This window comes from Phyllostomus discolor, chromosome 11 (assembly GCF_004126475.2).
Source record: "Phyllostomus discolor isolate MPI-MPIP mPhyDis1 chromosome 11, mPhyDis1.pri.v3, whole genome shotgun sequence".
Lineage (NCBI taxonomy): Eukaryota > Metazoa > Chordata > Mammalia > Chiroptera > Phyllostomidae > Phyllostomus > Phyllostomus discolor.
Genome location: NC_040913.2, coordinates 69174733 through 69197951, shown reverse-complemented (window position 1 = coordinate 69197951; position 23219 = coordinate 69174733). Strand labels below are relative to the sequence as shown.

The 23219-nt window shown below is 37.7% G+C and overlaps 2 protein-coding genes and 1 long non-coding RNA gene across 9 annotated transcripts in view; 1 reads left to right on the top strand and 2 right to left on the bottom strand.

Annotated features, from left to right (window-relative positions):
- Nucleotides 1-316: 316 nt before the first annotated feature.
- Nucleotides 317-7392, bottom strand: THAP1 (THAP domain containing 1). Of its 2 annotated transcripts, none has more exons than XM_028526753.2 (3): nt 7076-7392; nt 3753-3948; nt 317-3191 (listed from the first exon to the last, which is right to left on the bottom strand). In XM_028526753.2, the coding sequence occupies exons 1-3, from the start codon at nt 7144-7146 to the stop codon at nt 2820-2822; spliced, it is 639 nt and encodes a 212-aa protein (XP_028382554.1). In that variant the 5' UTR covers nt 7147-7392; the 3' UTR covers nt 317-2819. The 2 variants fall into 2 exon arrangements, with proteins under 2 accessions (XP_028382554.1, XP_035867431.1); XM_036011538.1 differs by lacking the exon at nt 7076-7392 and adding an exon at nt 6289-6610.
- LOC118497413 lies at nt 7068-17463 on the top strand. The gene is made up of 3 exons (XR_004899938.1): nt 7068-7191; nt 7323-7437; nt 17332-17463. It is a non-coding gene; the product is annotated as an uncharacterized LOC118497413 (long non-coding RNA).
- The window catches only part of RNF170 (ring finger protein 170), a 31317-nt gene continuing 18047 nt past the window's right edge, over nt 9950-23219 (bottom strand). For all 6 annotated transcript variants that reach the window (XM_028526828.2, XM_036011536.1, XM_036011534.1 and 3 more), the window contains 3 exons: nt 21523-21596; nt 17537-17647; nt 9950-12761 (listed from right to left, as the gene is read on the bottom strand). In XM_028526828.2, the coding sequence (XP_028382629.1) occupies nt 12492-12761; nt 17537-17647; nt 21523-21596 (455 nt within the window). In that variant the 3' untranslated portion in view covers nt 9950-12491. The remainder of the gene's footprint in view (nt 12762-17536; nt 17648-21522; nt 21597-23219) is intronic.

Here is a 23219-nt window from a genome sequence, read left to right as displayed (position 1 = left end):
AAATCCATGCCAAGTGAAATTTTCATTTGCCTTCACCATTATTGTTGTACTTCTAAGAATGGGACTACACATTACTGTTAAAGGAACACAATCTCGTGTACTTAGGTTTCCAAGTAAAAAGTTTTGCTAATAACTTTAGACACCACTATTTCTTTACTGCAATGACAGAGATATTTTTAGCACACATAACAGGTATACAGTTAGTAAACATTTAAATTATTTTACAAAAATTTAACATTTCTGTAATTTGGAATTTGACAAACTATGCAGCAGTTCAAAGTGAGTTTATGTTTGTATTATAAACAAGTATAAACGGTGGCAACTAATTCCATTCTAACCCAGAAACCCATTTTAAAGAATCTGAGAACTGCTTACGTGTAGATGGCAGAGTTCAGGTGACCACTGTCAAAGATACTATACAAGGAAATTTCTTCAGGGTTAGCAGTTGGGCTAGTGTTCAATGATTTCTAAGTTCCTTCTAATTCTAAAATTCTTTGATTCTATAGTTTTCCTAGCAGTTCAATTAATAAACAATACTTCTTCTCACTATTACTGACAGATTATGTCACACATAGGTGAAAATTTTATACGTTACTATATATGTTTAAAACAAATGTTCAGAATATGCTGCACTTCATATGGATCCTCTCCTGATTTGTTTCAGATTGAGACCTTGTCCCTTTTTCTGAATGAGTTTCATTATGCTTGAACATGACCTACTGTTGTCAAAATGTCTCCTTTTCTTGACAATGTCATAAGTAGTACAATAGACAAAATGAATTATAAAAACATTCAAATGTTACATCTCAAATTCAGAAATAAGTACTTGAACCTAAAAATTCCTACGTTAAACTATGATAACTTGTTTATATGCAAACAGTTGGTGTATGTGTTCTTGCTCAGTTCTCTCCAAACATGGATTTACGTCTATTATGAAAAGGAAGTAGCTTCAGGTTGAATCATAATGCTAAGATGCTGAAAGTAATTATTATTACCACTTTTACAGGTCAGTTGTTGGAGTGCTGGTTCTGAGGACGCACACGCACGTGCGTGCGCACACACAGATTTTCCTTTGTGTAGGTAACAAGTTAGATAAGTATCTGCTTTGGCAAAACATTACCCACATACCTTCCAGGAACTGCTACAGAGATGAAATGTAAAAACAAACTACTTGGAGAGTTTGCAACTTCCAGAAACCGTGATGAGATCCATGAATAACTGGAAAAAGTCCTTTGATTCATTAGAGTGAGTTCTACATAGCATCTAGTAATCTTCTAATCAAAATTTTCTATTTTTGAAATACTGGTTCATCGAAAACCAAATCTCCATGAATCAAAGTACTATCCGTTCACAGCATGGCAGTGAATTACACTGAAAAGCAGGTCTACAAAAGACGCTTCTGAACATCATTGTTTTACACCTTTAATACTGCCTTAAAAGATTTATTACTCAACTATCTTAGCATACTTTGAGATATAAAATAATTACAGTTGAAATAGTTACTCTAAATCTAAGTAGGTAAGTACTATGGCAGTATTTGTTTACTCAGAACACATTTCATTTCAAATATATGTAAAATTTATCACAAAGTCAGAATATAATTCACAGTTTGAACAGAAACCTCAGTGTTTAAATCTTAACATTCAGGAAAATAAACAGTACATATAGGCTGTTTCTGAATACAAATCACTCATTTAAATAAAATGGGATTGAATATCTAATTTGTGTTAAAAGTAAAGAAATTGCCCTGGCTAATGTGGCTCAGTCTGTTGGAGCGTCGTCCCGTAACTGAAAGGTTGTGGGTCCGGTCCCCATCCTGGGTGTGTAAGATCCCGGTCTGGGCACATGTGAGGCCACCAATTGATGTTTCTCTCCCTCTCTTCTTCTCTCTCTCCAAAAGCAAGGGGGAAAAAAATGTCCTCAGGTGAGGATAAAAAAAATTTTTTTAAAGTGAAGAAAAACATTTTTATGTGAAGCCTTGACCAAAATCAATTAGTCAGGTTCAAGATTACCATATCATGATACAAATCAAACTCTATTGACACAACATGTTCGTTAGAGACTTGGATGCAAAAATAACTTCAGGTGGGGAACTTAGGGGTAATAAGAGAAAAAAGCATACCACAGATGAGGCCCTCATATTTATTACTTCATGGATAACAATGCCTACTTTGTTACGGTGGGAGGAAAAAGAGGGGCCCACTTTTTAAAACTCCATTCATTATATAGTTATTTAATCATATTAATTAGGTATGAAATGACTACAGTTTCTGCTCTGAACATATCCTTTTTTAAAGGGTTGACTTGCCACATTACCTTTGACAAGTGATTAAGAAAGATAAATGAATTTGACTTTACAAATAAGAATGTGCGAATAAGGTTATATATATTCTGAGAAGTTTGATCTAACCCATACTTCTGATTTAAAATATAACTTAGTTCTCTCAATAAACTAATTTTAAATTTTAAACTTAAATCATCCTTACTGTACTGTTCTCATTCTTCCTTTTTATTTTTACATTATTTCTATAAATACTCAAATTAGAAAACAAAAACCCTCAGCCTTGAAACCAACTTACACTGGTGCTCTGAGGCTAGTTTATAACTTTTAAAATATTTTGTTAAAATGTAAAAACCCTGAAATTACAAACAAAAACATTAACAATTTTACAGTATATATCTAATTTATTTTTTAAAAAATATTCTGAATTGTTTTTATACAAGTAATCAAGTGTTATTTTTTCAGATGAAACTCCTTTATAGGCTAGAAGAGGGTGTGTGGTATTGCCCCATTAAAAACCAATACAAATTCCTTTTTTCTATGCTGGTACTTCAACTATTTCAAAGTAGTTATCTGGCAGAATCACATAACCTCTCTCTGTTATGTCTTTCTCTTTCTGGAAGTGTACAACCTCCTTTAATTTTTCAAGCTGTCGTTCTTGTCTTCTGCATCGCTGCTGTGTAGTCTTGAGCTTCTTTCTGAGTTTTTCAACTTGCTGTTCTAGCTGATGAATCCTTTTTCTCTGGTGCATTGTATCCTCCACAGTGTAGTTGTGATCACAGAAAACCGAGAGATTGTCAGGGGTCTGAAGAGGAGGCATCAGTAACCCAATAGCAGCATCGACCTGGGAAATGGGGGGTGTTAAAGGAGATGGGGGAAGCTGTTCTTGTGGCTCCAGAAGATCTTCCTTCTAAAACAAGAATGCAGAGTATGTTTGAGTTTAGTAACTAGAAATAACAATTTGAAAAATTTATCTATGGAATTTAAGAAAATCAGATTTTTTTATATGAATCTCGGTAAAGAAATATTCCAAAATGAATGAGAAAAGAGTTTAAGTTTTAATTATACTTTTCTACCAGAAGTAGAAATGGAACACAAGAGGCAGAATGGTAAAATTTAATGAACTGCTAAGCAGTATTTAAAACTGAGGAGAAAAATACTTTGAAATTGAACTGTCACTGATACAGAAAAACAAAAACTGATCAACATACAAGTAGCTGTGTGGAATGATCTTAAAAGTAAATTACAAAGCTTAACTGAGTTTCTTAGTGTGAGGATATTTAACTTTTATAAACTGTATTTTGTATTTTTTAAAAGAATATCACTGTTAACAGTGGTTATTTACAAGAGGTGTTAGGTTTCAGATAACATTTGTTTTCTTAACATGACTCTGAATTTTCCAAATTTCCACAATAAACACATTACTTTTAAAAATAGGGGGGAAAAGCCAATATTGAAAAACAGATATTACCTTGTCATGCGGTTCAGTACAAAGAAATATTGTGGGTACAGCATTCTCTTTCAGTAACTTGTTGTTGCACTCCCTCTTAAAGCAATCTGGAGTAAAGTGTTCCGAACAAATACTGCTATACTTGGTGGGCTTAAAGTTTTTTCTTCTGACAGCAGCCTCCCATTCCTTGCAAAGACTGGGTCGAGTAAGAGGAAACCTAAAGATGATATAATTCACTTCTATTACCTTATTTTTTATTATAAGGCACATCCAAACTTTCCTGCTTACGAAAGAACTATCTTACATTCGTATTAACACACTGAGGAGTAATCAACACACTAGTTCTGCTTTTTTTTTTTAATTAGTTGTGCCTTTAAATGGACTTGTTTAAAAGATCCTATGACTAGCCCTGGCTGCTGTGGCTCAGTGGATTGAGTGCTGGCCTGCAAACCAAAAAGTTGCCGGTTCGATTCCAGTCAGACACAAACCCTGGGTTGTGGGCCAGTTTCCAGTTGGGGCATAATAAAGGCAACCAATCTATGTTTCCCTCCCTCTCCTCTCTCTCTAAAAAATAAATAAATACAATCTTTAAAGGGGAAAAAAAGTATTTCTTATAGAAATCTTAATTGATTATATACGGTAGTTATAGGAATGTTGGATACAATGATATATACAATCTAAATAAGACAAGCCAATTAAGAATTTACAGGATGTGCCCTGGCTGGCGTAGCTCAGTGGATTGAGCGCAGGCTGCGAACAAAGGGTCACAGGTTCAATTCCCAGTCAGGGCACATGCCTGGGTTGCAGGCCATGACCCCCAGCAACTGCACATTGATGTTTCTCTATCTCCCTCTCTAAAAATAAATAAAAATAAAAATAAATTTAAAAAAAGAATTTACAGGATGTAAAAATAAAAGCCACGTTGGCGGATGGCATGTGTGCAGTGGGAAGAGTAGGTAAAGAAAGGTTGGGGGTGGAGGGCCCATGTGCCTGATACTGTTTCTCCCTTTCTCCCTTCCTCCATTACCATAAATAACTTTTACAGACAGATACAGGTATTCCACACACATCTAAATACACAAGAGTAAATCATGTGGCTCTCTTACTTCTCTCATTTATTATGGTTTAACTTTTTATATTGAAGACACTAAAATTTCAAGTAAAATAGATACTGTAGGGTGAATTTGTATTATTTTACCAGTGACTTCTGTACACTGTAAAACAAAATTGCATGTTTATATCTACATGCTGAGAAAAAGAAGCTTCTGGTTGTCTTAGAATCAGAAACTAACAAACATGACTTAATTAAATTTCAGTTGAATTGCAATGACAAATTTAAAATGTTTAATTTACCTCTTAATCTACTGAAATGTTTGTCAAGACCAGATAAAGGGAGGTAGGAATAATTTAAATTTGCTGTGATTTTATTTTTCCAGGTCAGAGATTTATTAAGTTGGGGGGATTGGAAAGAAGCCAAAGAAGGATGTTTCTACTGTATGGTCCAGTCTCTCTTCCAAAGTATGCCAGAGCCTGGTTCCGCCATTATCCTGACGGTCTAAGAGATGTTTACGCCAGTCCCTTTGTCCACTCTTCCCACTACTACTACACAGAAACTGGGGAAAGAAACACTCTTAGAAGATCCCTGCCAGAAATGCAGAAATGGCTTCTATAAGTACAAACTCCAGTAGCAATCCCTGGTAAAATCCAGGACCTAGGGCTTCCTGACTCAAGGACTATGAGTGCTCAGGATGTCTGTGAGGTTCTGTCAAGCTCTTGCTCATCTCCGCTTCCAAAGCTGTTCTTCTAGATAAAGGATGAGATGTAGAAGGTCAGTCCTTCTTCCCATTCAATTGTTTAACAGCCAGCAGGCTGTTAAACTCACTATTTCTGATGTGTGAATGCCCTACCAATGAAGGGTAGGAAAACTACCCCACATTTTTAGATTCCTTCTGCCCTATCATTAGAATGGGGAGGCAGAAAACTGAATGAGTGTGATGGTGTCACCCACCATCTCGTGACCGATTCCCCATGCTGGAGAGATCAATTCGTCAGCTTTCAGAAATTCCAATAAATCAAGAAGTAATGTTAAGGTATACTGAACTGAATTCTGGAAGTGTTAAGTGTCCTATTCCCTTCTCTGAAGAGGGAAATATCAACACTCAAGATCTCCCTATGCATTAGACACTCTTATTTCTCTATGGTCCTTCTCATACTATACCAAGAATATAAAAATGCACCCACACCTGTTGTTAAACACAAATGACCCCCACAAAAAATTGAAAAAAATATTTTGCTTGTGTAATTATTTAGCTATGAAGAATTCATATAACTTACCACTGGTTCTAGTTTAATTTCTTACCTATCGTTTATAGTCGGGAATTCTTGCAAAAAAAAAATGAACGTAAATGTAATAAAATCTGCAAATACTGTACTGAATTTGGCTGAATAAAATTGCCACCGTGTCACATTTTGCAGACATTTGATTATCATTGAGTCACTTCCATTCTAAGGTTTTCTTTTCCAGAGAACATTTTTCCTCTAAGACTGACTGCAGCACCTTTTGGATAAAACAGTTCTGAAAGATGTGGGGCAGGTTCTTTCCCAAGGGCTTCGTCTATGCACCAGTAATAGCTGATATTGACCTTTATTATGGCACTTGATCATGGTCCGTAGTATTATTTTCCATGTTATCATAATCGTGTGCTGCAAACATAAACTATTCATCTTAGCAGTACCACAAACTGCCTCAAACTTAAGAGGTCCTTAAAGGTTGGTTCCTAGAAACTCGCCCATACACATCCTCCCTGAAATCCTGGCCAAAAACCAGTCCTTAATGATGTTGGCCTCCCAACCACCGCAAGGACGAAAAAGAGTGACTTCTTTTAATTTCAAATTTACTTCTAAAGAGTTATCACCACCTGGCTTCTCCTTGACCTGGTGAAACCCAAATGGCTCTTGGCCTGGAGATCTCAGGACCTGCGGGGCCTTCTGGCATCGCCCGCCCTCCCGCCCCCAATCAGCCAACTCCAGGCGGCGACTGAGCCTCGAGCTCACGGCCGGAACTCCCGCATAAGAAACGGTCCTGGATAGCGGTGACAACAAGTGCCAAGAACACGCAGCCCGCGGCAACGAACCTGGGGCTCCGACAACCCGCGGACTAGCCCACCGCCCAAGCCAGAGCAAGACCCCCCAGCAGCGCTCGGGCGCACCCCGCCCCTGCCTACACCCCTCTCGCTAGGTCTCGCGCGGACACGCGCGTAGCTCTGGCTCCGCCCCCGAGCCTAACCGGCTGCGCGCCCCGGCACGAGCAGTGGCCGACTTCGCGAGGCGCGAACCGCACTTACTTGTGGAAAGAAACTGGCTTATCCTTATCATATCGGTTTTTGCAGCCGTAGGCGGAACAGGACTGCACCATCCTTCCGGTTCTCAGTCGTTTCACTTCTTTCGCCCCAGCAGGCAGGTGAAACTGTTATCAATGTCGCTGCTCTCCGCTTTGACACCCTTGCTTCTTCTGTAGGTTAGGCCAACAATTACAGTGATAATAGCCTTACTTGGGGGTGACAGATGTGCCCGTTTTGTTGTTTGCTTTAGCAGAACGACCACAACCATCCCCTGACTCCCATCTCCAAGATGGCGGAGGGAGCTTCAATCTCACCTCTCGCGAGGAGTTCGTCCCTGCTGTCTCAGATTAGCCTTGAGGTCAGAGGTAACGTTCCCTGGGAAGCAAGCCATTGGCTGAGGCCCGGCGTGTGATGCCAAGGGTTTAGCGTCACTGAAGTGGGCGGGCCTTCGGCCTTCCGGAAGGAAGAAAGGAACGCCTCGGTAGAAGAGGTCTGGGGAGTGGAGCGTAACTGCCCCGCCTTGCTTCGCTCCGATACCTTTTTTGGGTTAATTTATCAAGGCCTTTTAGCTTGGAGTCTGCTGGCTCAAAGGAGGGCAGGTGTAAAGCTGAAGTCACTGGGTCTTGCGCCGATTTCTTTAAAAGGGTGGTCACTGATCATATGTTTTGTAGAAAATGTTGATGCAAAGAATCCATATGCCCATTAATGGTTGATGGATAAGCTGTGGTATAGTCATATTATGGAATACTACACAGCAATCAAAATAAGCTATGACTCATACTCTATGGATGGTTTTTATGTGATCTTGATTAAGCCAGAGACAAAATATACTATGGGGACAGAGGCAAAGAAAGAGGACTTAGGGGATGGAGATAATGTGTCTTTTGACTGAAGTGATGGTTAAACTGTGTTCACTTTATGATAATCACATGACCTATACTGATTTATATTTGGAGTGGAGTTCTACCTTACTAAAACAGCTTATTAAGCAAACAAGGGCCACGTAAGATATGCAAAACTGCCTTTTTAAAAAGAGAATGAGATGTTTATATGCTCATTAGATCTCATTTGACCCCTTCAATAAATATAAAAAATGAATATATGCCTTAGTTTTGTTATGTTCACTTGAGGGAAAGACAATAAATCGGGGTAAATTGAGTTAAATGTAGTTAGAAGTTTGATGTTTTTTGGCCCTGGCTGGGTAGCTTTGGGTAGCTCCCTTAGAGAGGATCTTCCCAATTTGCCAAGATTACAGGTTCCATCCCGTCAGGGCACATAACAAGAATCAACCAATGAATGCATAAGGAAGTGGAACAATAAAACCATCTCTCTTTCTGTCTCAAATCAGTAATTAAAAAACAATTTTTTAAAGTGATGTTTTTCAAAGTCTAATTTATTTACAATACTTTTTAAGGAAAAAAAATTAAGCCTTCACATTAAAAGACCAAGTTTTATTACAATTATTCTAGGATAAACTTTGTCTTGCCTGATAAACTGAAGAAAAGTAAGCCACTTGTTTTTTAACATAGGAGAGTGCTAAGGACTAAAGATGTTTTAAAACTCATTGATATCTAACAATTTAGATTTTAATTTCTCTCCAACTATGCTTTTTTTCTGTAAATTTTTATTTTAAAAAATACCTTAGCATTCATTCTCTCTGGGCCTCATTATCTTCATCTGTGGAGTAAGGTTGTAGGACTAAATGAGGAATTCTTAATTTGGAATCCATAAATGTTCAGATCTTGAATCCCCTGAAAACGAATCGAAAGTATAGAAACGTGTGTATAAATGTATTTTTCTGAGGAGCTATCTATAGCTATCATCTGAGAAAACACGATTTGTAAGGGTGCTTAACATTTCTAATATTCTAGGATTAGTGAAACGAAACTAGTTTTCATGTAGACAAAAATTACAGGTTTCCCCTAAGACCAATTAGAAGAGTGATTGTTTTGATTACAATATCAGGTATTTTTAAAGTTTTTAAGTTTTTGTGTTTTTAAACAAATTAAAATCTAAAATATTAGATACCAATGAGTTTAAACATTTTTAGCCCTTAGCCCTCTCCTACATCCCATATTACATTCCCTTCAAAAGGCCTACACTGTATGCCACCAGTCTGATAAAAATAATAAGGAAACTATCCAAACATGCTCCACGTGTTCACTCCTCTTGTGCAGCAGTGTGGGTATGGGACCAGTCAGAGGATCCAGGTGGATGAAGGTGACAGTGACTGGTAACATCTCAAATTGCTTGCAGTCAGGGCTCAATGCTTAAATACTTATGTCAGGAAAATGGTCTGGTTCTGACAGAACAAAATCTCATCATTGTCTTTATATCTCTGTGATTGTCAACAGCCCATACCGCATACTGGGAGACAAGTCTCAGGGCCTTCAAACGTTGAGTGCCCTTTCCTATTCTGACCCAGTCCCAGGTCCCTGGGTTGCTCTTTAGCAAAACAGGAGAGCCTGAGTACATTTAGTGTTACAAAGACAAGGGAAAGAATGTTGATGCAGACATGAGGGCACCAACTCAGAAAAGGTCATTTCAGTTATTGACTATGCAACTTCAGTCATTGAACACACACTCAGAAGAAATGCGGGTGGGGAATCAGGGCACAGGCCTACTCTCTAGTTTCATCTCCACTCTTCTTGCCCAGATTAACACAGGTTACCCAGGGAAGCAATTTTCCTCAAAAACAAAAATGTTTCCACTTTTTACATTTAAAAACATCTACGGAAAATTAATTAGAAGTGTGATGAGACATTGGATGTCCATTAGTGAAAAAGAAAACCACTGCAACCATTATACTGAATGCTACTTCAGGAGTTCCAAATTTCAAGGCAAACAATACCAAAGAAACAGGAAGATGACAGCTACTTTTTAATTTTAGATATGTTGCTTTTATTCAAAAGAGTAGGTGTTTGACAAATTCTTAAATCACAAAGTCTGAATCAAACCGTCGATTCTCTGCAACTCTCTGAGGTAGGCGTCTGCACGGCCACAGGGGTCAAGACAGTTCTTTCCTCCCGTTGCTTTCAGAGGCTGAGAGTGTGGGGGCCGAAACCACCGCTCAGTGGGCACTGAGAACAGCTGTTCCCTCTGTCTTGTTTTCCATCAACCTGCCCAAGTTACCTGCTCCCAGGGTTGGACCATTTGTTTTGGTGACAGTTACATTATTGTTTACAGAGTCCCGATTGTTGCTTTGATTTATATGATCTCACTCTGAATCACAGAAGTATTACTATGTTGAAAACACTGATTGACTCGTTTTAAATGCTCTCGGATAACATCTGCATTTATTATCAGTGATCAGTACAGACACATAATAAGCAGGTCTACAATTCTGAAATACCCACGTGTTCCCTTTTCTATTTAATAAGACTTCCGATAATACAGTGTTTTTGTATGTTACAAAAGTTGGTGTAATACACTTCTACCAGTAAAGTCTTACAAGGAATTCCAATATTACGGTAAAATTATTGTAACTAGAAATGTTGACACTTGAAGCAGAACATGCACAGAAAAAGAAAGCCTTTAAAAAATGACATTGCTATATAACCCCACACCAAATTTGCAATTGGTAGGAAATGTATTTCTAGTCTAGTGTAACAAATTCCTGCTCCTTAGCTTTTAGAATTGGTAGCTGCAGCTGAAATGTTGTTCTGTGAAGTGTGCCACCCTACTAGATGTTTGATTTGGAACTGCAGATTTAGGATTCGTGAAGTCGTGATACGTCGTCTTTGTAGACCTTCCTTTCTTTTTAGGTGTACCTAAGCTATCTTACTCCAGTATGTCCCAAAAGACTCCAGGGGACCCTGGTTTCTCTCTAGTTTCGCCTCTTTGCAATAACCCTCACATTTACCTGAACCCCATGCAGGAGTCCTATTAAATACAATACCAGTTCAGTCACTTATACCTTGGTGGCTTCAGACAAACCAAAAACCTGTCACCAATAACAGGGATTTCACCTGTGAAAAGGAAGACACGTGCCTTCTTCACATAACTGTTTTAAGCATAAAATGAAAAGTATTTGAGAAATTGCTGTAATTATAATGTGCGATATTTAAGCATTATTGTTTTTCTCTCTAACAAGAGGCAGCTTTGTCCTAGACCCAAATTAGAAAGCACTATTATTATTCAGCATCTTATCAGTCGATGGCTAATCTAATTTGGGAGACTTCGATAGATTTGTTCTTTTTTGTTTTTTTGGTCTGTCTATACATAGGGAGGCTCACTAGCGTGTGAATGGACAATATGACTATCAGGTGACAGAGCTAGCAGCCCTGGGCATCAACAACCTCCTGCTGTCCAGTTTGCTAATGAGTAGTGCCAGCTGAGGGAACTGGGATTTCATAATACTTGTGGTTTTGGTTCTTTTCAAACAAAACTGCAGAAGAGAGCGTTACACTGTAGCAGTTAAAAAAAGAAACCAATGTAACCTTCCTATTGAATCACATCTGACATTTGCTCATTCTGCACCATCTAGGGACAGCATTACAAGTTTTCTGTCCAGAGAAAACGAACCAGATTTGTCCATTCTGTTACTCTAGTTCACCATAATTCCTCTTGTCAAACTTAAAATCTTCCTAGTACTCTCCTAGTACCCTCTTTGATGCTCAAGCCATGAAAAACCACTTTTTTTCAGAAATGCATCAAACTACTATTTGTTTACAGTATTGCCCAGGTTTCTGAAAAAACATTCCTTTTACAAGTTACTTTAATACACTGTTCCTATAAAAGGACCAAACTCTGGTTTACATGCCATACTGAGAACATAAGTATGCTGGCTGGACATAAATGTCTTACACCTTGTTAACTCTCCCAGTGTTCTGTAAACCAGAATGTGAAATCAAATGATCAAGTTCAAGTTTTTTTGTTCACTTTCAGCTAATAACAAAGACTTGTATCAGAATGGAAGAGCAGAACTGCTCCAAATGCACAAAACTTAGTACTAAAAAAAACACTTTTCCCCTGATACTGTGTAGTATTTTATTGTAACAAAAATATTTAGATGAGTCTCATTGCAATATATTATCCTACAGGTGCTCACTGAGAAGGAAACATGGGTAAAGTGTACATTTAACACTATCTTACTATACATCCCATTAATCTGAGTAATTTGGGGGAAAAGAAAGATATGAAAGCATCCCTTTTTATATAATTTCATGTTTTTTTCCCCAGAGACTTTACAAACAACACAATCAAAACAAAGTTGTAAATTATTATAATTCTAACCTTAATATCAGAACCTGCAACATGTAAAAATTCCAGTCATATATTGCTAGGTATTTGCCAAATAATAATCAAATGTCTGTCATACAGCAGTCTTCAGTTTGTAAGATAATATTCTAACGCTGTATGATACCATGGCTCCTTTTGTTTGATTGTACACATTAGCTCATATTTCAGTAAACTTTTTTCACCTGTTTAGTCTCTGCGTTATCACTTCTCGATACATAATAGAGATGTAGATAAGCAACAAAAAAATGACAAAGAAATCATCTAAAAAGCCCAGAATTCCAAACAAGGCTTCAGGTACAAAATCTAGAGGTGATATAAGATAGAAAAAAGCTCCCATTAAACAAAGTATTATCCTGATACGGAACATCCAGAAAAGGCCACCGACTGAAAACATTTCCCTGAATGCATGCCTCAGTAAAGTGGGTAGATCCATAATTCTTTCCATAATCTGGTAGGGGAAAAACAAATATTATGATTTGGCATCTAATGTGTCAGATTTTAAAATAATATAATTTTCTTACAATTGTGCAAAGTTAACATTGAATTAAAAAGTTTCACCTATTGTTTGACCATTTTTTCTAGCTATTCATTTTATTTAAAAATAGTTCTTTGATTACTAGCTTCTTATAAAATAGGTTTTTTATTGCAGATAATTGAAAAGCAATTAAAATGTCAACAAACTTACAGGACATAATAATGTAAAACTCAAGTCATTTCTAATTTGAGTTGTTAAAAAAAAAATCAAGAACCTACTATATAGTATTAGGCTGAGGCTTGAGCTCAAGTCTCAGCTTTAAAGTCAGAGAGATCTGGGTGGGACCTGGCTGGTGTGGATCAGTGGGAATGCTGGCCTGTGAACCAAAAGATCACTGGTTCGATTCCCAGTCAGAGCACATGCCTGGGTTGCAGGCCAGGTCACCAGTTGTAGGCGTATTTATCAATGTACCTTTTACACATTGATGTTTCTCTCCCTCTCTTTTCTGCCTCCCATCCCCTCTAAAAATAAATAAACACAATATTAGAAAAATTTTTTGAAAAGTCAGATCTGGGTTTGAATTCAAAATCAATTACTTATTAGCCAGGTGACCTTGGGGAAAGTTGTTTAACCTACTAGAGATAAGTCAACAATTGAGTATTTATGTACCAGGAGGACTTTCAAAAATGAAAGAGATATTGTATATAAATGGCCTTTGTAAGTTGCCAGACAATATATAAATATTATACATTAAAGACATCAATATTAATGACAGTCTAAGAATAGCAATGAAGCTGATCCCTTCTGAGGATGTTTATTCTGCTTAGCTAGAATTTAAGCAAATTCCTAATTGCTACAAAGATTTTTGGAATGCCAAGTACTACCTTTTTTGAGAATGATTAAGTTCTAAATAGGTACAGAAACACATAAATTACTAGGTTTTTATATAAATGAGCATAATTTTCACAGCTGAACTTTAACAAAAGACATACATTAAAAAATTATCAGATATGGAAAGCAATGAAAATTATAAGATATGGAGCATTGGCACCCTCATACACTGTTGGTGCAAATGTAGAGGCCCTTAGGAGACGGTCTGGCAGTTCCTCAAAATGTGAAACACAGGGTTACGACAATATCCAGCCACTGCACAGTGAGGCACATACCCAAGGGGAATGAAACATACATCTACCTAAAAACTGGACAGGAGTTAACGGGAGCATTATTTATCATAGCCAACAAGTGGAAACAACTCAAATGTCCATCAACTCATGAATGGATAAACAAGATGAGATTGCTTTGTCCATAATAAGCAATGAAGTACTAGCATAAGTGACACAGTCAATAATATTCTTGAATTTATGTACGGTGTCAGATGGGTCCTAGACTTATGGGGCGATCACTTTGTAAGTTACATTAATGTATAATCACCATATGGTACACCTGAAACTAATATAATATTGTATGTCAACTGTAACTGAAAAACAAAAAAATACAACAAAAAGCAATGCAGTACTGAGGTATGTTATAACATGGATGAACCTTGAAAACATTATGCCAAGTGAAATAAGCCAGAGACAAAAGGCCATATACTGTACGATCCCATTCAAATAAAATGATGAGATATCCAGAAGAGCCACATCTACAGAGATGGAGAGTAGACCAGTGGTGCCAAGGACTGGGGAGAGGGAGAGAGGGAGAGGGACTGCTAAAGCTTTTGGGAGAATGAAATGTTCTAAAATTATATCATGATGGTAATTAGATTCTATTTACTCTAAATGTACTATAAATCATTGACCTGTATACTTTAAAATACGCATGCATATGGCATGTAAATTACATCTAAATAAAGTTATTAAAAAGAAAAGATAATACCAGTATCTAACAGGGTGGGGCAAAAGTAGGTTTACAGTTGTGAGTAAATAAAATTTATTCTATTATTATTAATTAATTACTGTATTCATCTCCATACGAACAACCGTAAACCCACTTCTGCCCCACCCTGATCTGTATGACCACGAGCAGGTCAGCTACTCTCTGACTGCGGACTTCTCATTTATTCTGCAGAGCTGTTCGCTGGCCACACGATCTCAGCTCCCGTGTAGTGATGACCCGCCATGACTCTTCAACGTATCTTACTTTTCAGAAGTTGGCAGATACAAGACAAACTGACCGGAGGAAGGAAATCACTTCCTGTGGTCTTCCACTGCCCACAGTTCAGCTATTTTTAAGAGTCTGTATAAATATCATAGATCCAACTCTGTGTATATATTTATTGATTTAACAAATGCCAAATAAATTGAGGAAGATGGAGACAAAAAATGGGAACTGAGCAAGTGATGAGAAAACAGTTTTAAAAATGCAAGGTAAAGAAAATCTTGTAACTCCTTTTGGAAGACTAGCCACAAATGAACAAAAATGGTCTTTTTAGAGTCATTTCCTTTATTAATTTCCTATTCTCTGTGGAAGAAACTAATATTTAAAGCAAAACAGCTATACAGTTTTCACAAGGTCAATGGTAAATTACTTTAAATATTCTAAGAATAATTTTCCGTCCATTATTAGCTATTTGTCACTGCTCATGTGGTATTATTTACACAAAAATCTATAATTAGATAAGAAATATGAAATGAGCTATTAAGAAATGTTTGTGTATTAATCACAATCTTACTCCAACTTTGAGGTAGAATATCAAAGAGCTAACTGTCTTTATTATATTGTAACATCATCACATACTAAGCTTTCTTACTTGTTAACTATAAATTTGACACACAAAAATAAGAACTCAGCAATGGTATGCTTCACACTTAAATATATGAATGAATATCTTAAAATTATTATTATCATCTTCAAGGTCAGTGGCAGATCTTGTAACTGGAAACCCTGATTTCCAGTGGCTCACTACGGCTGTCACTGGAGGGTGTGTTACGAAATGGCTGGATCGAGTAGCTATGGAAAACAACAGTGGCTGGGTTACGTTGCCCTTGTGCTTACACATCTAAAAGATTCACCCATTATCATTCACAACACATGAAACTACCTTTAAATGTTCATGACATTACAGAATGAGGAATACAAGCAAAGGAGCACAGAGCACAGCTGTGTGTTACTAAAATATTCTAATAGCTTTATAGCCTTGGCTGAGAGCAACAGTATCAGTTCTTACTTCAAGGATAGTTCGTAAATTGACTCAGCACACACTGAGGGCCTACTACATTCCAGACACCGAATTTCATGATGAGAATTTGGTACTGACTAAAATACATGGTCTTTGCTCTCACGGTGCTGTTAGCCTATGGAGAGCAAGCCAGGGAACTAGGTTTGAGCACTGTTTGTGACAGATGCTGGGCAGAAAACGTGCAGAGGGTGATAATGGAGAACACCTAGGCTGTTGGGGAAAGCCTCTGGGGGAAGGCTTATCTCAGAACTACCTAAAGGATGAGCATCACCCATGAGGAGAGCAGAGCGACAAGTGTTCCAAACAGGAAATGGCACAGGTAAAGGCGTATGTGGAAAGACTCAGAGCTTTTCTGAGAGCTGAAAGGCCAGTGTGGCTGAGGTGTGCTGGGGCAGGGGGAGAGTGGCACAAGATGTTGGGGGGCAGGGGGGGGGCAGGTCGAGCAGGGCCTTGTAAACCACAGTAAAGAGCTGGCCCATTATTCCAAATTATTCCAAAAAATGGCAAGTTGTAAAACCCAAGAGCATCACGGCCTTGTTTATTTTCAAAGTACCACTTGGATTGCCATGCAGAGAACAAAGTCAAAGTGAGGAGGCCACGGCAAGTAACCTAAGCTGAAATGATGGTGACTTTGACTGATACGATGGCTCTACAGACACGGGACATTTTTATAAGGTAAAAATGATAGGACCCCTCCCCCCCCACCCCCCCCCAAAAAGAAAAGGAATGGTACAACCTACTTATAGATCAGATGAGGAGAATGGAGGAGAGGAGGAGCTCAGAAGAGCCCCTATGCTGGGGGAAGGGGATCGGTTTCAAGTTATACACGTTAAGTTTGAAAGGACTAGGGGGCATCCAAGTGGAGATGTTGTACCCTAAGCAGTTGGATATACAGTCTAGAGCTTGGGGGAGAGTCTGGGTTTTCTGCCTACTAAATTTGTACTCAGTGTATTCTGGTTTTTGAAATACATATCCAGCCATACACATACTTGTAGAATTTCTTGCTCTATTTTGATAAAACTGGGATGAGATAATAAAATGTGACAGTTTTCAATCTACCAAATGCCTTTTTTAGGGTTGGGGTCAACTGTAGAATTAATGTTATTAAAAAGAGTGATTTGAATAGCTAAGAGGACACACAGGGTTACTTAAGAGAACATTTCAAACAGGGGCCAAGGGAAATAACTTAGAGTAAAACAGAATTGTAAAACGCTCTCCAGAAGTTCTCTGGTGTTTCTCATAAAATCAAACCCTATTTTAGAATCACATAGAAGTTGATAATTTTATCTTTACCTCAGATTTTTCCTATTGATTTTTTGCTGGCACCTCTTCATAAATGACTTTTACAGTACCTTTTTTTTAAAGATAGAAACACTGCAGTCCTTGGGAAAGCTGTAACTCAGTGAATGACAACGATGATGGAAGGAAGGACTTCACCCAACACACATGGACAGTGAGGTTTCTCACAGTTGAAGAATATTTGTTGGTAAATCTCACTCCACAAAAGAGAAGTGTCATTATACTGTAACTGTGTTCCCTCTAGCTTTGTACCTGCTGTAACTTTACTTACAGATCTGGGCTGCCCTGAGAATCTCCGGTTATAATCATTAATATCTTGATGCAACGATACAACATCCTGAGACTGGTCATGGTCACTAAATACTGGTAGCAGTAAAGTTACCTGTTTAATACAGAAAGAAAAAATTGTTATACCTTTCTGCAGCATTAGTCTTTTCATTTTGTGTTATTCAATAAAACAAGGAAATCTTCTGAATTTATATTTCACTCATTTCCTTTAATTAAGGCAACACAGGGGAGGAAAGGAAGATTACTGCCTACAATGCAATCCAATGCAAATGTAATTTGAGCATCTATAAAATTAAAGGGGCACGTTATCCAGACACTGGTTCTAGTATTTTCCAGTCCACATCAGGGAGAAAGTCAGTAACTCTCTACAGTTCAAGACACAAGAATGATGAGAAAACACTCAAGAGCAAAGTCGCTGCTATTTGAAATAGCTTTAGATATTAGCAACCGTCACACAGACGTCAACTTAATGCAAGGACTGGCTCTCAAGCACCTGGCCCTATTATAGTCAAAAAAGGTAATTTTTTTGTCTTTTTCTGATGGATTTCTTTTTTTAAGTATATTTTATTAATTATGCTATTACAGTTGTCCCAATATTTTTACTCCCCTTTATCCCCCTCCACCCTGCACCTCCCCCATCCCCCAGTTCATGTCCATGGGTTGTACATATAAGTTCTTTGGCTTCTCTGTTTCCTACTCGATTCTTAACCTCCCTCTGTCCATTTTATACCTACCAATTATGTTTCTTATTTGCTGTACAAAAAAGGTAATTCTTAATACTGTTACATGTTATATACATTAAACCCTTTTTCCTCCACAGTAGTGGTAAGGATACACAAATGTCCCAGGGCCACATTCGGGTAATCTGAAGATGACAGACCACAAAGAGCCCCGACAGAAACGGTCACTGTACAATGAGATGGAGATGGGGAGGAAAATGGACAGATTTAGGGTTAAATCCTCTAGCTGTTGCTTTAGCCCTTCCTCAGCTCAGCTGTCAAACCAGGACTGCCCATTTCTCAGATGCTGTCCAAGCAGCCAAAACAAAGGAGTGCACATACTGTTGCCTCTCCATGCATTTGTTAATAAAAATGCATTCTTTCAATAAGTATTAACTGAGCACCTGCTGTGGACAAGGCACTGTGCTAAGTGCTGGATATACAAATAAAATTTTAAAAATAAAATAGCAGCAGTGGGGAAAAAAAATAAAGACATGGCCTTGCCTGTTGGTGATCACAGTCACATGAGAGAAGGGAGGCAGACCTGTGCAACATCCGGATCTAAGGTGCTTTAATGATACTCCAAAGTAAGGACTCCTCCCTAGGGTGTTCAGAAAACTTGAAACTGAAGCCAGCCCTTGAAATGCAGGTTGGTGTGTTGGTGCATGCATTCATGGAGGGAAGTGGTGTGTGTGTCCTACCTAGTCAGGGACGTCAGCCCGTGCGTCACTATTGCTGGTGAAACAGGAGGGGAGGCAGGTGTCTGACACCTGTCTTGCCTCCAGATGAACTGCTGCTCTACAGTTAGAAAACCAAAAACTATCATATTAAAACAACTTCATTCTCACCTTTCTAGCCTCTAGCCAATTTACAGGTGGTCTAAAGGATACCACCTGATAAATTTATACATACCCTATGAAAAGCAGCAGGTAGTGGAACTAATTCTTTTTTGGGGTTTTTTGGAGAAAGATAATAATTTTAATTTTGGACTAGTTGAATTTAAGATGCTGGTGAAATACCCAAGTAGAGATGTCTAGAAGATGACTGAGAAGTCAGTTCTGAAATTTGGGGAAATTTTCAGAGTGAGAAATAAAAAATTGCAAAGACAATTGTACTAGTTTCCAAATGCTGCTGTAACAAGTCATCACAAACTCACTGGCTGAAAACAAGACAAATGTATCATCTTAGAGTCTGCGAGGTCAGAAATCCTAGTATCAAGGGGTAGGCATGGCTGTAGTGCCTCGCAGGGGTGTCCAACATCTTGACATCTCTGGGCCCCAATGGAAGAATAAGAGTTATCTTAGGGCATACATTAAATACATTGTAACACCCAATCACAAAAACAGTTTTTGGGTTTTTTTTTACATAATGTTTTAAGTAAATGTATGATTTTGTGTTAGGCTACATTCACAGCCATCCTGGGCTGCATGTGGCCCCGGGGCTGAAGGTTGGACACCTCTGTGAGACCGCAGGGGATACTCCACTTCCACGCCTTCGGTGGAACTAAGTCTTTAGTGCAAGGCCTAGGCCTGGGCTCAGTGTGGCTGGCAGACAGCTAAAGATGATGGGAGGTGGTGGTGGCAAATAAGTTTTAGCGTTGGCTGCTTTGTGCCACATATAAAATCATCCAGAGAGGCAGTACAAAAAACCCCCAAAACAGTACTTCCTCCCGACCACCTGATAGAGAGTCAAATGTGAAAGAGACAGAATTTGGGAATGTAGAAGGAAGAAGAGAAAGCCCTGAACCTTCTACACCAAGAGAAAAAGGTAGTGATGGGGGGAAGTAGGTAGCAAGAACAAGGCTGAAAGGCATACAGGAGTGGGCAAAAGTCAGTTTACAGTTGTGAACACATAAAGAGTTTATTCTTATATTATTATTATTATTGTTGTATTATTTATTAATTATTGTCTTACTGTCTGTATATAAACCTACTTTTGCTCACTCCTGTATATCTGTGTGTGTGTATTTAACATAAAGCCTAAAAATCAGACAAAACTAAACAATCTTAGAGGTGTATACCAAGGTAATAAAACTATGAAGAAAATCAAGGAAATGCTTATCATAAAAGTGAAATAGAAATTACCTACAGGATACGAAGGAGGAGTGAAGATTTGGGCAGGGTCCTGAGGAGGCTTCTGGGGCTGATGGCCAGTTTCTGTTTCTTCATCTGAGTGGTGATTATTCGAGTGTTGCTTTGTGATAATTCAGTGAACTGCACTTCTCTGTTCTGTGTGCTTTTCTGAGTGTCCATTATATTTTACAAAGAATTTTTGAAAAATTGTCACCTCTTCTACCATTTTGTTTTACTTTTTGGCCTCTGTGGGTATGCCTGTATACAATGTCCTCTAATGTTATTTTAGTGACGTTGTACGAGGGAGCAAGAGTAAATGTGCACATCCAAGCTGACATGCTCACTTGGAGACTGTCCATTTTAGGACTTTATTTTGCTCACTGGAAGACTTCCTGAGGAGATGCTGTCTTTTTCCATGTTCATAACTCATGATCAGAAAGGTGTATATTTTTAATTTAACTGGAAAATAAAATAACTATAAAGGAAATTATGAAAAACTACACACAGCTGAGAGAATGTCCTACTTTGCTATACTTACTAATTAAAAAAACTAAGAACTTCAATTTCTCAGATTTTTCAGTATTCTGCTTTTTCCAGCTTGTCAAAGAAATTGAGAAATGTGGCAATCCCATCTGTGCTGGCATTTCAGTCTTCGATATGTTTGTAAAAACTTACTACCTACGTCCTCAGGTAGCTTCGAGACTCACTACAATGGTCAAATCTGTTCTGGATAATTCAATGTGATTATACTTCAAAAAAAAAAGACACTTAAAAAATTATTATTCATTATTTAAAGCTATCTGGACCCTTACCGGAGAGGGCACGTTAAAAATAAATTAAAAAGGAAAAACAACTTTTTTCAAAAGTAGTATAGGGGATATTTGCTTAAACCTGATCAGCTAGTTCAGTTATTCCTTTGCTGGTATTCCAACAAAGACTTTAGAAGGTTTGGGAGAGGGTTCATTTATCATTTGTTTTTCCTACAACCGAAGGATTTCAAAAGAAATTCCCTTTTTTGAGGTGTCTTAAAGACATTAAAAAATAATATAACATTACAGAAGCTTTGGATAAAGGAAATTCTGTTAAAAATATCAAAATAATTCAGAAGTCAGATACAGAAACTAGAAGATTTACAAAGTGAACTAGCATTTATGATGCCTTCTGGATACAAACATTACCGTTTGTCTACAGATTGGACAACTGATGGCCCCAAGCCATGAACCATATCGCCAGTACGCAATAATGCAGGTACCTGATGGGGAAAAAAAATTAATGCTGATGTTTTAAATATTTGAAATATTTTAACACTATCACCTGATTAAATTTTTTTTTTTTACTTTATCCAGCATCTCTTCAGGCAAATTTAAATCTAATAACAATTCCCGGCTATTGAAAAACATTTTTATTTAAATTACCAGTGAATATACAGATATTTTAAGACAAAACCAAGCATGCATTAATTGCTTCAGTGCTGTGAGGTTACTAGAATATAATGCATTTCTTATGTAAAATAAATAAAACATCATTGTATAAATGACACCAACAAATCACAGTCTAAATTTTCTATTCAAAATTACATATGTTACAAAAACACAATTACTTTTTTATGAGTGTAGAGAGCCACGTTACTTAAGTACACACAGCCTAAAGGAAGACCTCAGGCAGTAGTAGGTGAGCTAAGTGTGGAAGCACTAAATTTTAGACCAGAAACAAATGAAGAAGAAAAAATTTTAGACAGTGTCTGATGTTTAAGGGACCAATTTATCTTCCTCTCTGGAGAAAAACTGTTTCTCAGACCATCCAGGTCTCATTGTGAATCTGAACTAAGTGCTTCCTGTTTCCCTCCTACCTCTGGGATTTTCTGTGTCCTTCCTCTTGCTTTAGCAAACTAGCTTAGCTCTCCTATGCTCCTTATTCTGATTCTTCCAGATCAAATAAATGTCCAGAATTCAGAAGAAGCAATGGCAAAGTGAGGAAAATCAAGGTGACACATACTTAAATCAATCAGACTGTAGTTAGATCTTGAGCTGTTTAATGTTAACTACGAAAGGAGTACAGATAGGGAGAACTCTCTGGGATGTGTTATAGAGTAATCTGAAAAGGACAGTATTTGAACACTGTAGGATAGCAAAAATTTAGATAGACAGAATTCAGGAGGGAGGACACTCCAGGTTTTATGAACAGCAGGAGCAAACGCCAAAGGCAAAAATAGATGGTAAGTGAGGAGACTGGTACGCAAACTGATGGCAGCAAAGGCTGTCCAAATTGGACATTACAGTGTCTATGGGGAAAACTGGTTCAACAATTTAATGATGAATTAAAAAGCTAAACAATCTTTTTCTGATATTTTTCCCTACTCTCAGAGTGCTGTGTTAATTAGATAATATTAAGTACTTTCAGCAATCTAATTTCATATAGAAACTATATAAAAACAAAACTTATTATAAATCTGTTAGTATTATTACCACTTGTAAAGATGCCTTAGATTTATCTAATACCTTCTAATCCAAAAGTTCAATGTGTTTTTGACACATATGAACTTATTTAATCTCACGTCCCTTTTCCACAAATTGGGGTATAGGTGTCCTTGCTTTGCAAATTATATAACAGCCACTTGCCTGCACTGAGAAACTATGGTCCAGCAAATTAGACACTTCAGTTCACCTGCTAGGACATGCTTGATGCTTTTCCTTATCCTCAACTTTCCCCTCTTTAAAAAGAGAGATCCACCTACACAGGATGGTAGGAGAGATGACTCAGTAACTTTAACTTGAGTCACAATTTCTCTAAATTTGTTTATTTGTAAAATAGGAATAAGACCTCATAAGACTGCTGGAGAATTAAATAAAATTATGAGAGCTATGACTGCCAGTAG

Excerpts from the sequence above, each read along its gene's own strand:
- THAP1 (XM_036011538.1), bottom strand. The coding sequence starts at position 6,455 with ATGAATAGTTTATGTTTGCAGCACACGATTATGATAACATGGAAAATA. Across the intron at positions 3,949-6,288 it reads AGAACTGTTTTATCCAAAAG|GTTTCCTCTTACTCGACCCA; the intron begins GTGCTGCAGTCA and ends TATCATCTTTAG. Across the intron at positions 3,192-3,752 it reads GTACTGAACCGCATGACAAG|AAGGAAGATCTTCTGGAGCC; the intron begins GTAATATCTGTT and ends TTCTTGTTTTAG.